This window comes from Brassica napus, chromosome C5 (genome assembly GCF_020379485.1).
Source record: "Brassica napus cultivar Da-Ae chromosome C5, Da-Ae, whole genome shotgun sequence".
NCBI classification, from domain to species: Eukaryota; Viridiplantae; Streptophyta; class Magnoliopsida; order Brassicales; family Brassicaceae; genus Brassica; species Brassica napus.
In genome coordinates, this window is record NC_063448.1 from 49,473,210 (window position 1) to 49,488,165 (window position 14,956).

General features: G+C 35.3%; 1 protein-coding gene across 5 annotated transcripts; it reads left to right on the forward strand.

Moving 5' to 3' along the window:
* Window positions 1-11,659: 11,659 nt before the first annotated feature.
* On the forward strand, window positions 11,660-14,376 carry LOC106439512 (ATPase 5, plasma membrane-type-like). 5 transcript variants are annotated; one of them, XR_007323521.1, is made up of 9 exons: window positions 11,660-11,820; window positions 11,908-12,083; window positions 12,250-12,333; window positions 12,409-12,716; window positions 12,802-12,871; window positions 12,957-13,117; window positions 13,190-13,363; window positions 13,467-13,676; window positions 13,883-14,376. XR_007323521.1 is itself a non-coding variant. In XM_048756972.1 (9 exons), the coding sequence occupies exons 5-9, from the start codon at window positions 12,811-12,813 to the stop codon at window positions 13,892-13,894; spliced, it is 591 nt and encodes a 196-aa protein (XP_048612929.1). In that variant the 5' UTR covers window positions 11,661-11,820; window positions 11,908-12,083; window positions 12,250-12,333; window positions 12,409-12,716; window positions 12,802-12,810; the 3' UTR covers window positions 13,895-14,376. The 5 variants fall into 5 exon arrangements, 1 of the variants encoding a protein (XP_048612929.1); XR_007323520.1 differs by having other exon boundaries at window positions 12,259-12,333; window positions 13,467-13,649; XM_048756972.1 differs by having other exon boundaries at window positions 11,661-11,820; window positions 13,467-13,649.
* The last annotated feature ends 580 nt before the right edge of the window (window positions 14,377-14,956 follow it).

Consider the following 14,956-nt stretch of genomic DNA (forward strand, 5'->3'; position numbering starts at 1 on the left):
AAAAACGATTGGTAGATGAGTTTACTGAGAAAGAATGAGAGGAAACATGCAAGATTGTTTTTCAGTTGGATTGCACATTTGCACCTTTGCCACCTTGAAAACATCCATAAAATCCCTTCTATATTAAAAGAAAAGCAGAGTAATAAATGCATTCACACTATAATAGACACGTGACAGTTTCACAATGATTTGATAATAAGTATGCTAACGCATTCACACTATATTCATAAATGCGTTCATACTATTTACTTTACGTTTTTTTAATATAAAACTTACATACATGATTTCAATAAAACTCTGGATTTTTTCGGTTCGAATAAAAATAGATAACGAATCAAAAACCAAACTATATATATATTATTTTTATTGTTTACAGATAAAGCTGAGCAAAATATTCATAAATTTTTATTCGATTCGTTATCCGTTTTGACACTACAAGAAAACAGCGGTATTCTGACGGACATTCCGACGGAAAATGAAATCCTCGGAATATCTCGAAGAATTTCCGAGGATATTCCGAGGAAACACAAAATTTGGTTACCTCAGAATTTCCTCGGAATATACCAACGGAATTCCGAGGAAATATAATTCCGTCGGAATATTCTTATGGAATACCGAGGAAAAATGTATTCCTCGGAAAAAACCGATGAATTCCGAGGATATATTATAGCCGTTAGAGAGCCATTGGAGAGACGTTGGAGGATTTTTAAAATTCCGAGGAAATTCCGACGAACTAGCCGTTGGCGTCGGAATTCCGTCGGAATTTCCTCGGTCTGTCGGCAGGATTTCAACTATAAATATAAGCACCCCTCTTCCTCTTCATTCACTCCATATCTTCGTCCTCCCTCTTACTCTCTTTACACACGAATTTGATTCATAAAAAAACATGTCTTCTTCAAATTATTTTCATTCTTGGATTGATCGACCTCATTTGGATCCGAACACGAGATTGCTTACGGAAGAATACCAACGAGGTATAACCGAATTCATGGGGTTAGTTCACCGACAACCGGAAGCAAAAACAGGTATGTTAAGATGTTCTTGCTCTAATTGTAAAAATAGAAAGGTTATTAAAGAGTGGGATGTTTGGACTCATCTATATTTGAGTGGGTTTACACGAAGTTACAAAATTTGGTATCATCATGGGAAAATTGATTATGAACATGGTAGTACTAGCGAACCTCAGCCAGCGATTAGATTAGAAGAACCAATTAGAACAGATGTAGATTATGGTGTAGGTACTGAGCAGATGGTAAATGATCATTTTAGAGGGGAAGATTTACCCAATGCACAAGCTAAGAGATTTTATGATATGTTGGATGCTGGAAAGCAACCATTGTACGAAGGTTGCAGAGATAGTCATTCAGCTTTCTCATCTGCTACAAGATTGATGGGCATTAAAACAGATTATAATTTGGCTGTAGACTGTGTGGATGCGATTGCTGATTTTGTATAAGGTATTCTACCCGAGGATAATGTAGCTCCTGGTTCATACTACGAGGTTCATAAACTCGTAGCTGGTCTTGGTTTATCGTATCAGGTAATAGATGTATGCAGCGACAACTGCATGATTTATTGGAGGGCGGATGAACAGCAGGTTACATGCAAATTTTGTGGGAAGCCTCGTTATAAAGATACGAGTGGAAGAGTTCCAGTGCCATATAAAAGGATGTGGTATTTACCTTTGACGGAAATGTTGCAGAGGTTGTATCTGTCTGAACGCACAACGCAACCAATGAGATGGTATGCGGAGCACTCAACAGATGGTGAGATCAGACATCCTTCAGATGCAAAAGCGTGGAAGCATTTCCAATCAAAGTATCCTGACTTTGCGTATGAGAGAAGCAATGTCTACCTTGGATTATGTACTGATGGTTTCAGCCCGTATGGCAAGAGTGGAAGACAGTATTCTCTATGGCCAGTCATTCTTACACCATACAACCTACCCCCAAACTTGTGCTTGCGACGAAAGTTTTTGTTTCTCTCGATTCTCGTTCCCGGACCTGAGCATCCTAAGAGATCACTTGATGTGTTTCTTCAGCCATTAATATATGAGTTGCAACAACTATGGGCTCAAGGTGCTGAAACATACGATGTTTCGTGTAAAGAAAAATTTCAAATGCGGGCAGTACTAATGTGGACAATAAGTGATTTTCCAGCATATGGTATGTTATCTAGATGGACAACGCATGGAAGGCTATCATGTCCATATTTTCAAGATAACACTGATGTTTTCCAACTAAAACAAGGAAGGAAAACGTGTTGGTTTGACTGTCACAGGAGATTCCTACCACCTGATCATTCATATCGTAGGAGTAGAAATTTGTTTACGAAGAACAAGAGGGTGTTTGACAGTCCACCTCCGGAAATTTGTGGGAAAGATTTGAAGACACAACTAAGAGATTTTGGTGCAGAAAGGACGCCAGACGTCGGTGGACATGAGCGTTTTCCGGTAGATGCTGTTGGAGACCTACATAACTTGCACAAAAAAAGTATTTTCTGGGATCTGCCATACTGGGAGGATCATCTGCTAAGGCACAATTTAGATGTCATGCATATTGAGAAGAACTTTTTTGACAATCTCATAAACACGATCCTTAATGTTCAAGGTAAAACAACGGATAATTTGAAGTCAAGACTGGATTTAGTTGATATATGTGCTCGTTCAGAACTTCATGTTGATGAGAATGGTAGGGCTCCTTTTCCCATATACCGACTTGATGCTGAGGGAAAAGATGCGTTCTTTGATTGGATTTCAAACGATGTGGAATTTCCAGACGGTTACGCATCTAATTTGCGTAACTGTATCGACAGAAAGGAAGGAAAGTTTACTGGCTTGAAAAGCCACGATTGCCATGTAATGATGTAGCGCCTCCTTCCGTTTGCCTTCAAGGAACTATTACCACGAAATGTTCATGAAGCAATTGCAGGGATAAGTGGTTTCTTCCGCGATTTATGCACGAGATCAGTGACTCTTGAAGGTATTGAAAATTTGAAGACTAACATAGCCGTGATTCAGTGCAACCTTGAGAAGATATTTCCTCCCTCATTTTTTGATGTTATGGAGCATCTTGTTATTCACCTGGCAAGAGAATTGGAACTTGGTGGTCCTGTGTAGTATAGATGGATGTATCTGTATGAGCGGTATATGTTCCATTTGAAGAAGATGGTGAAAAATTTAAGTAGGGTGGAAGGTTCTATAGTCACACAGATGATCAATGAAGAAACTTCAAACTTTGCCGAGTACTACTTTCCAGCAGAAGTTTAGACCAAAAACAGAAGACCTGTTCGACATGATGATAGAGGCGAACGGGCAACATATCATGTTACGGTTCCAGACATTTTCAGAGATGTTGGATGACTTAGCGGAAAACCAAAGGACCATTGACTTACTGAGCAGAAGCGTAGTAATTTGCAAACATATTTGCTCACCAACTGCGAAGATGTTCTTCAATATGAGAGGTAAATAAATTAGCTTACAAATTTTTATTTTAACAAGTTGAAATTTAAATCTTAATTAATTACATTATTGTCATCATATGTACAGGATTTTCATGACAGAAAAGTGGTTCGAATATAGATACGCCACAGAGGACGAACTAGAAGAAATGAAGCAGAGAGAATTTGCTGGATGGATGTTTACTTATGTGAGTGCTTTAAACAAATTAAAATATCATTTATCACATATTTATACTAATTCACATTTATTGATATAACATATATATGTGCTATTAATAGATGTCTGCTGGTTTGGCCAGAAGTGAAATATTTGACGATTGGATACGCGAGATGGTCGTTGGACCAAACTTTGTTGTGAAGTCATATCCGAGATTTTTTACTCGAGGATATGCATTCACAACTCAGAAGAGGAGACATTCGAGTACGACTTATGATGCTGGCGTTTGTTCTGCATCAGGAGATGATGTATACTACGGACACATACATGAGATTTTGGAAATCAAGTATTTGGGCATAGTTGGATTGCGCTGTACTGTTTTCTATTGTGATTGGCACGACAACACTCTAGATCGAGGTGTGAGAACAGATGCATTTGGTGTTACATCAGTAAATTCGAGGCGAAAGCTGCAATATTATGATCCTTTCATTCTTGCTTCTCAGGCCGATCAGGTAATTAAATGTTAATTATTCAGAATGATTCATCATCATGTGTATTAATTTATAATTTTACTAATAATTTTTTTAATGTTACAGGTTTGTTATATCAAGTACCCCCGGGTAAGGAACAGAGATGATCCATGGGTTACTGTTACAAGACTAAACCCGAGAGGCCGAGTTCAGGGAAGTTTTAAGCTGGAAAACCCACTACAACCAAGCACATCCGACAACTTAAGTGCAGCAGAAGATTTAGTTGGAGTTGGCCTTGTAGTCGATTTAACCGACTTCGGAGAGGAAGCCGTCGTTCACGTAGAGGATGAACCAGTGATTGGAGAGTTTCACCAAGATCCAGATTCAGATTCATCTGGTGATGATGACTCGGAAACAGACTAGCATCGACTTTTTTTTTTTAATAGAAATACCGAGGAAATTCCGAGGGAAGATAGGTTTTCCTCGGAATTTCCTCGAAATAGACCTTGTCGATTTAGGGATTTGATTATAGAGTCTTTTTCCTTGGAATTTCCTCGGAATATTCCGACGGAATTCCGAGGAAGATAAGGGTTTCCTCGGAATTCCCTCGGAATTCCCTCGGAATATTCCGAGGAAATTCCGAGGAACTAGGGATTTTTAACCGAAAACAACGTTTTGCGGATTGAATAACACGTATATAACCTTCATTAAGTGTCTTAACCAGATTATGAAGTCAAACTTTGGTGTTTTACCCAATAACAAACACTTTTACGATTGCATGAACAAAAACCACACAACATAAAAGAAACACTTATACACTTTAATAAACGGTAAAAGGAATACGTACAATTATTTTTGAAATTTTGTTATTTCATGGTTTATGATCATCTATAGAAAGAATCCTCAATGGTATGCATTACAATTGTATAAGAAATGAAATACGACAAAAAAAAATCGATGTTTTGAAACCCCAAACCCTTTTTCCTCGGAATTTCCTCGGTAATTACCGAGGGTATTCCGAGGAAACATGGTTCCTCGGAATATTTTCATTTAACCGGGTAAACCAAGCCGCCAAATATTTCGCGTAAATTGAATTTATGATTTCCGAGGAAATTTCGACCGAAATATTTAATCATTCCGAGGAAATTCCGACGGACATTTTCCGTCGAACGCCTCATTTTATTAGGTCGAACCAGATCTTCTTCCCCATTTCTCTCTTCCTCTCCGCCGAAGCTCTCTTCCTATCCGCCGATTCCTCCCTTCTCTCTCCACGATTTCCGGCGAATCCACCCTAATCCTCTTCAATTTCTGTCACTGATCATGTATGAACCCTATCACATTCTCTTAGGTTAGATTTGTTAGGTTTTTAAGTAGATTTGATGATTTTGCAATGATATATATAGATTTTTGTTAGGGTGAATGGTAGGATTGTGTAAAATCGAGTTTGATTATGGTATTCACTTGATTTGGAATTTTTTTTTTAGTTTTTATTAGTTTTGTGGTTATAAAAATCTAATTGATAATTATGTATATATAATATGAAAACGTTTTTTGTATATAAAATCTATTTTTTGCATTATAAAATCATTTATATATTTATTAAACATTTTTAATATCTATAAAACTTTTTTTGTGATTAAAAACAATTATTTGGGATTTAAAAAAAATGTATATATATAATATAAATTTCTATATTTATTAAACATTTTTAATATTATTAAAACTATTTTTTGTAATTATTAAACAATTTTTTATTTATTAAAAATATTTTTTGTAATTATTAAACTATTTTTTATTTATTAAAACTATTTTTTGTAATTATTAAACTATTTATATTTTTGTGATTAAAAATATTTTTTAAATATGTTTTTTTATTTATTAAAATTATTAGAACTAATTCTTATATATGTTTTTTTTAATTTACAGGTCTAATGATTATCAGACCTGGCCTCGACTGCGTCGTGGTCGTGGTGGTACGGGGAGCCAGTCTCGGATTCCAGCCAGATTCAGGATTCCGCTTCGCCCCACAGCTCCTACCATTCAGCTCCCTCTCTATTTCCCGCTCCAGCTCCTCTCGCTCCCGCTCCTGCACCCGCTCCAGCTCCTCCGGGTCCTCCGGGAGTGGTGAGTGTTGCGGAGTTGGTTCGACAGCCCGGTCGTGACCATCTTCCATATCTCACTCCGTATCCACATGGACGGGGTCAAACATGGTAATTAAACGTATTTTTTTTTCATTAAAATTTGATTCATTATTAATAATTTGTTCTTTTTATTAGGTTCAACCGATCCGGAAACGAGATCAACGCATGGATCAACCGTATGATGTACTCAGCCCTCGACAAGGGACATCTGACTTTCACTGACTTCCCTACCGACAAGCAGCATCTGTGGTTTCGTCAGTTTGCGGTAAGTATTCTAATTTTTTACTTATATTTTTAATCTTTAATATAAATTTTCTACTATTTGTGTTTTTTTTCAGCAACTTCAACTCGAATTCCGATGATACGCTCTTTATCTATCACCACTTCGTCCATAAAGTTATAGACAACAATGGGAAGCAGATCCACGAGTGGAAGAAGAAGTGAGAAATAAACAAGGTTGTTTTTAATTTATTAAACAATTTTTTAATTTATTAAACTATTTTTTTATTATTATTAAAAGGTCCCAAAGTCGATGAACAACACGGCCTGGACGGAGTTGTGTGTGCATTGGGATAAGGAAGAGACGAAAGAAACTTCTTCCAACCGCAGGAGCGAGCGTAAAGGGAAAGGCGTCTTCAAGCATAACTTGGGTGCTCAATCTATTGCCACTCTGGGGGACCGCATGGTAAGTTCAGCCGCTTTTTCTTCAATTATTTAAGTTTTGAAATTTTATTTTTTGTGCATTTCTTCTAATTTCTAATGTTTTTTAATTTATGTTTTTTTCAAGGCGGAAGAAAATGATGGTGAGCCGGTTGATGATCCCGCCCTAATGAAGAGGGCGTATACCAACAAGAAGACCGGCCAGAGTGATGATGGTGTTTTGAGGGAAGTGGTCACCCTGGTCCAAACTCAGGTGCAAGACGAAGTGTCTTAGCTTCAAACTGAGGATGACGATTCGACGGCTTCGACCAACTTGTCCGGGGTTCGAATCAACGAAATCGTTCAATCGGTAAGTTCTTTTTTTTAAAGTTCAATTCATTTATTTCTTGATTTTTTATTTTATCATCTTTTTATATTATTTAAATTTGGCTATTTTCTATTTCAGTTGGTTTCAAAGAATAAGGGACGTTTGGTCGGTTTGGGTCGTCCTTCCCAGTCGGTTCCTCCTTCTTCTGCACCACCGCCCTTTGTTGATCCAGAAGTACTTACGGCTTAGTTGAAGGACAAGGATGATCGCATATCTTTGTTGGAGACCTAAATGGCGGCTCAACAGGCTGGCTATGAGACACAGAAGAGGCTGAACCAGCAAATGATGGAGAAGATGCAGAGGATGTACCCGAACGAGGTGTTCCCGAACGTGCAAGACCCGTAGTTTTTTTTTTTTTCAAAAACTCGGAATGTTTTATTTTTATTTGTACAACTTTGAATATTAGCTAATATGTTTTCAATTTTAATTTTAATTTTATATTTTTGAACTTAAATTTCAAAAATTTTATTTTTTTAAAAAAAAATAATTTTTTTTGAAATTCCGAGGAAATGAACCCTCGGAAATTTCGGACGAACATTTCCTCGGAATAAGTCGTCGGAATATACCGAGGGACTCCTTCCTCGGAATTTTCCGAGGGCTCCGTTCCTCGGAAATTTCCGATGAAAATCCCGAGGAACATTTCGTCGGAACTTCCGAGTATTGGACCATCGGAAAGTCCATCGAAATATCCCGAGGAAGTTCTCCCTCGGTATATTCCGAGGACCTTTCCGACGAACTGGTGGTCCTCGGAGTTTCCTCGGAAATTAATTTCCGAGTAGTTATTTCCGAGGACTTGTTTCGTCGGTATGTCGTCGGAATAACGCTATTCCGACGACATGCCGACGATTTTTTCCCTCGGTATGCCACTGTTTTCTTGTAGTGTGATTTGAATTAAAAAATATGGATATCCGTAACTCTACGAAACAAATAAATAAAATACAATATCCAAAAAAAAAGCAAATCACAAATACCAATATTTCTAGGACACAAATATCTAATTCGATCTGTTATATACATATATGTAAAGAATTATATATATATGTTATATATATTATAATTTATGACAGTTTTACAATATTTTATGAATTAAATTTATTATATTAGGTACTAGAATTCAAAAAGTTAAATAATGTTTTCTTTTTGTAATAAAATATTATTAAAATTTTCAATTTTTTTTAAATTTTAATTTTATTTACGGATCAAATCGGATATTCTTTAAAATTCTATAAACATTTCGGATATCCGAGTCATCGAATATCTAGGTGGCTAAAGATCGAATCGACATGAATGCTTCCAAATACCCATATATTCGATATGTGTCCACCCCTATTTACGGATACAAATTTATTTATTTTTTTATGAAAAATTGACTAATGTCAAGGTCTTTTTTATTTTAAATTAATTTTAATTTTATCTTTCATGTATTATTTTGAACAAAAATGTCATTTAATATTAATTAACAATATCTTTATATATTTGTCAACTATTTTTATATACTTTTTACATACACATACATGTGTACCTTGTAACTAAGTATTCACCACAACTGAAGTATCTAATTTTTTTGAAAGTTGAAATATTTTTTCTTAATGCTTCTTTAACTACCGATCAAATTGTAGTGAAATGATTTGTCTTAATAATTTTATCTTCTTTTTATTAAACTATTATCTATTTAGAAACTATAATACGAAACTATTGTTTCGACATGACGACTATCTAAAATTGGTGGGCATATCGGTTTAGTTTCGGGTTCGGTTTGGGTTCGGTTTGGTTTGGTTAATTTGGGTTTTATGAAACTCAACCCAATTAAAACCAAAGTAGCTTTGGTTTGGGTTCGGTTTGGGTTTAGTTTGGTTCGGTTTAGTTCGGTTTGGTTTAGATTTAGTTTAGTTTTCTTTAAAAAACTATGAAACAAAAAACAATTTAAAGCTCGATGACAAAACTCTTAACCACGTCAAAGGAAGAAATACATAATAAGCAAAGAACTGACTATTTCTAATCTAATTGGCGTAACAAAGACTTGTAAGCATTCCAAAACCTATTAACTAAAATACTATTTGCATCTACTTTTTTGTTTTTATTGATCCTATAATAACTTTGTTACATAATTTAGAGAATGAAAATTGGAGAAGATGAACGAAACGACATGGCTACGATTTAGATGCTTATAGTTTTTAGGTTTTATTTTCAGTACAATCTCTAGGTATTAGGATTATTTGAATCATATTTGGATTTTTTTAAAAATATATGGAAGTTAAGAAAAAATGGAAAACAAAACTTTAACTAAAATTTACAATATGTTAACATATATATATATATATATTTATAGATAAAAATATATTGGATTCTTGATTTGGTTCGGTTTGGTTCGGTTTGAACCCAAACAAAACCAAACCATTCGGGTTGAGTAAAACATGAACCAATTGGGTTATGTAAAGAATACGGTTTGGTTTGGATCGGTTTAACTTCGGTTGGTTTGGTTTGGATTGGTTCGGTTTGGATTTTTTGCCCACCCCTAATGAAAATAAACAAATAATATTAATTTTTAGTTTTTACTAGAAAATTAATAGAAAATTAAGTTGGTCCATATAAACATATACTATACTTTTTGTTAAACTAATCATAAAATAATTATTAATATACAAAATGATAGTTTCTTTTTTTCCTTAAATGAAAGCTACGGAATTATCAAATATAATTAAAATATATATGATCAAATATAGTTAAAATATCCAAGGGACACACTTAAAATATCAGAATTCGAATCAACATTTTGGGCTGAGGCACATGTTGTAAATGATCAAACGAGGGGGCATCAGGTACATACCAGACCCACACTTGCGACTCCAGGACGATGGTGTTTCATAGATGGTTCATGGAAAGATAAGGATTTATTTTCAGGGCAAGGCTGACATAACACTTTACCGGGTTTTGATGGTTTATTAGGGGCAAGGAATGTAAGGGCTTGTCTTTCACCTCTTCATTCGGAGGTGGGGGACATTAATTTGGGCAATGTAATGTATGAATAATTTAAGACAGTTTCAGGTTACGTTTGCAACAGATTGTTCTCAATTGGTGAAGATGGTTTCAGAAACAGAAGAATGACCAGCATTTGAAAGTTACCTTGAAGAAATTAAGCTTTTAAAAAGAAGCTTTCTCAACTCAGATATCGTTCATCTACCCCAGACGGAGAACCTACGGGCGGATAGCTTAGCATGCAGTGCTAGGAAACAACCGTCTTTCGTCGTTCACATAGATGCAAAGTTACCGATTTGGTTTACAGAGTCAAGATGAGTCTGTAAATGTTTGTTGTCAATATATATATATATATATATTGCAATTAATTATTTCGAATAGTAAAGATTTTGTAACAATTTTTATATCCTTCATCATTATTGTTTAATATATATTAATAATATAAAATTAAACAATCATATTCACCATATAATAAAATTTATAATATTTCTTATATGTTACATTTTGAATTTTTTAAAAAAATTTAAATTACTTAAGTTTTTTAAAGTCTCACATTTAAAATTTTGTGATCAATAGTTTAAAAAAATCAAGTCGACAATAGATCTGACGAACCGTTCCCACAAAATTTAGTTTCCTTTTCATTTTTCTTTTATTGGTGACTATTTTCTTCCCTAAAAAAATAAAATACTTGACAGATTTGAACAAGATCATTTTTAACAAATTAAATTTTTAAACAATCATTTAGTCTATTTAATATTTTGCTTAAGCTTAGCATAAAACCCAACACATATGTTATATATATTTCACAAAGCCAATAATTTCATTTCTACTATTAATATACAAAAAAAATATTAAAAACACCTAAATATATTATTATGTTTGATGTCATTACAATACATGTGGTATAATATATTGTACGTGTAACAAATACGTAATGTAAATCTTAAAAACATATTTAACATATTTAATCTCGCGCAAGACTCGGATTATTTGCTAGTATCAAGTTAAAAGATGTTAAACACACAATAATCACACAATAATGGTTGGATACAGATGGGTCTACGTGGTAAGACCGATCATATTAAAAAAATATCGAGGCGGTAGTTAAGATTGGGCTTTACTGTCAGGACTTTTATATCTCCGCTGACTCTGAAGGATGCTAGTAGCCCACATCGCATCCTTCAATTGATTGGAATGTGGTCGTATTGGTTAGGTTATTCAAAATAACATAATAAAATTTTCTGATTCTTGTTGGGCTTAGAATCCTTAGACACACCATCTTATACAATAAAGGAGAGTTATCTCTCTCCTTAGGCTATCCTGCTCAGCAAAGAGGGATGGGCGTTATTCGACACGTGTCGGCACACCAAACACTCGACGAAATCAACTTTTTTCGTTTCCTCTACGTTTTTTCATTAGGGCTTTTTGTATTTATTTACAAGCCCATGTTCTATGTGCTGTAGCAGAAAATAAAGCTCAAGTTATGTAAAGCTGTCGTCTTAGACTCTTGGCGATCTCTGTCGCACCTGCTTTGGTAAACAAATCGTTACGACCTTTACACATCTTCAGCCCTCTACAATTAAGGAGAAAGTATTCAACTCTCTTCAATTTATTCCCTTTCCCAATTTTTTTTATCTCTTTCAGATAACTTACAGTGGTTAGTATCTATGGCCTCAGTTAATTGAAGAATACTGAACGTTCTAGATTCCCCTGGTTCAACATTCTCTGAAAGCAGAAGTTAAGATCTCCTTGCGCGGGGGAGGTTGCAGCGCGGCGGTCTTGCCTTTCTGTCTATGCTGATGAAATGGAAAACTCTTCGATGTGTTGTTCCAAGCTCCCCAACGCCTATGGTGGTAATTTAAGATTAAGATTAAGATTTTTTAAAATATGAATGGAATCAGTGTGATTGATGTTCTTATTGGATTGATCATCATCTACTCCGATGTTAGATCGGTCTTTTTGGAATTTGTAATTGATTATTATTGCAAGAGGGTAATTAATAATATAATGAGATTCCAGAAAATGCAGACTTCAAAAACACCCAGAGTACATCCCTAGAAAGGCTGATCAAAAAGGCTGATGGATTTGCAGAAGTCTTTCCAGGTACATACACTTAAGCAAAAGGCTATATATCTTTTACCACACATTCTATGTCTATATCGTATGGTTCATTTGCAGAGCATAAGTACGAGAATGTTAGTAGGCTGCAACAAAGGAACCATATGTGGTATGACAAGAGATGGTGTGAATGATACCCCAGCTCTCAAAAAGGCGGATATTTGGTATAGCTGTTGCTGGTCCTAATGATGCTGCAAGAGGCGTTTTTGATATTGTTCTCACAGAACCTGGACTGAGCGTTATCATCAGTGCAGTTCTTACCAGTAGAGCCAAAACTTTCATAAAGTTTTACACAGAGACACTAATTCAAATCTTGACATCGTCTTTCTGTGTCGATTTATGCGGTTTCAAACACGATACATATTGTGGTAAGTATACTTAGTAGATAGCACAAGATTTCATTTGGTTTTGATGGTTGCAATCCTAATCTAAAGCTATTGTAACATGGTGCAGTTTGGCTTCATGTTCATTGCTCTCCTATGGGAGTTTGATTTCACGCCTTTCATAGCAATCTTAAACAATGGTGAGGTTACATTATAGAGTATTTACTGCATTTAGTAGTGATTTTTTTTTTTAATAAAAGCTAACAAAATCATTGCGCCTTATAGGAGCAATCATGACAATATCAAAGGACAACGTGAAGCCATCTCCACAGCCAGATAGCTGGAAACTCATAGAAATATTCTCGACCGGAGTCATGTTTAGAGGCTACCAGGCCTTGATGACAGTAGTTTTCTTCTGGGCGATGATAGACACTGATATTTTCTCGGTACATACTCTTATTCACAGTTTCTAATTCTAGGCCAGTTCAAAAAGCTAACTCTTTTGAGGGTTTACTTAGAACATGTTTGGTGTGAGACCATTGAGTCAAAGTCCTGAACAAATCATGGCTGCTCTGTATCTACAAGTTAGCATCTCAGGTCAGGCTCTCATCTTCGTCACCAGGTCCCGTAGCTGGTCCTACGTCGAATCCCCTGGTCTTCTCTTACTTGGTGCATTTTTCATAGCTCAATTGGTATGTATGTATATATATAGTATAACAAATGCTTCCACTTAAATTATTTTCATGAAAACATAACAACAAGTATCATAGCCGTGTATTCTGTATACACTCTCAGGTGGCGACATTGATAGCTGTTTACGCGAACTGGAGTTTTGCGCGTATAGAAGGAGCCGATTGGGGATGGGCTGGAGTGATATGGCTATACAGTCTCGCAATGTACATCCCTCTCGACTTGCTCAAGTTTTTGATTCGCTACGTTTTGAGTGGAAAAGCGTGGTTAAAATTTCTTGAAAACAAGGTATCCAATCAACATTAATCATATTCCGTAAGTGCTTAATCTGTGTAAAAGCTTGACTTCTGTTTACGACAGCTCCTTCATTAATGTTGAAGTAGATGTTACAGATTTTGGCCTCTACAAATACTGAGAATTTTTTTCCTAACCTGCTTGCTTTTACTTCATTGATGCTTATCTTTCTCCAGTGATATGTGTGGTTCCTAATGTTTTTCCTGCATTTTTTATTTGTCGTCCAGAGGCAATATTAGCTTTGTTCAGACAGCGAAGCCAAAGAACCTTGCCATTGCTTATAACTTCGCCAGAAGATTCTTTGGCACTAACCCAAATCTAGAGAGCTAGGCCAAGATGGCTACAGCGACACAAGTTGTGCAAGCCGCTAAACGCAACATGACTGATGAAACCAAGCTTAACTGCGACTTAAGACGGAACTGACGTAGTCATTGGCGTAGACGGAACTGGTCTGCTCGCTCTGCTCTACGTTTCAAGTCCGGTGATTAATTCAGATCGGTAACTTTGAGAGTATGTGGTTTTCTACCTCTGTGGATGAGGTCAAGTAAAAGTGACTTTAAACATAGAAAAAAATTGATTTGTCAGAGTTATATACATATTCCGCAATTTGTAAATTGTGAATGATGTAGCTAGGACTATAATCTACCACCTTAACTAGAACTATTAACTCTATTAATCTATTATATATTTTGAAAATAAAAACAGTTTTGAAATGAATTCATTACGGTAGAGTAGAGGAACGTGCATACATATAAATATATATACACACACTTGGTATTGCATAAATAAAATATACAGATATTAGCTTCCTCTTCATCTTTTTTAAAGCGTAACATATATAGATCATAGATTTATGAGTATTGTATAACTATGGTAGACAGAGGGGCATCAGTGTGATGCACTACTTGACTTCTAGACTGCTAATTGTTTCCTTAAGATTTGGCTTATTTATTTTTGTAAGATTGTTTTAATTCGACCGCAAAAATCAGTTACAATCAAACCCAATTAATTATAATGTTTTAAAAGACATTTTAAAATGGAAAGATGGCAGACTTGAGAAGTCTCATGATTAGTCCTAAGCATTCGCTTCTCGGTCCTAAGCATTTAGGATATGTTAGGGTATTAAGAAAATTTCGTTCGTTTCTGGTTTGATTTTTTTTTGTCCTCGATTCGTTCAGGTAACAAAGTTATGAACCGGATAATATCCGAGATAATTAAGTTCCCGTTTGGTTCCGGATTTTTGGTTAATTCGGGTTAAAAAGTCATAAAATTCGAGTTTTGGATTAAATATCAGATTTTCA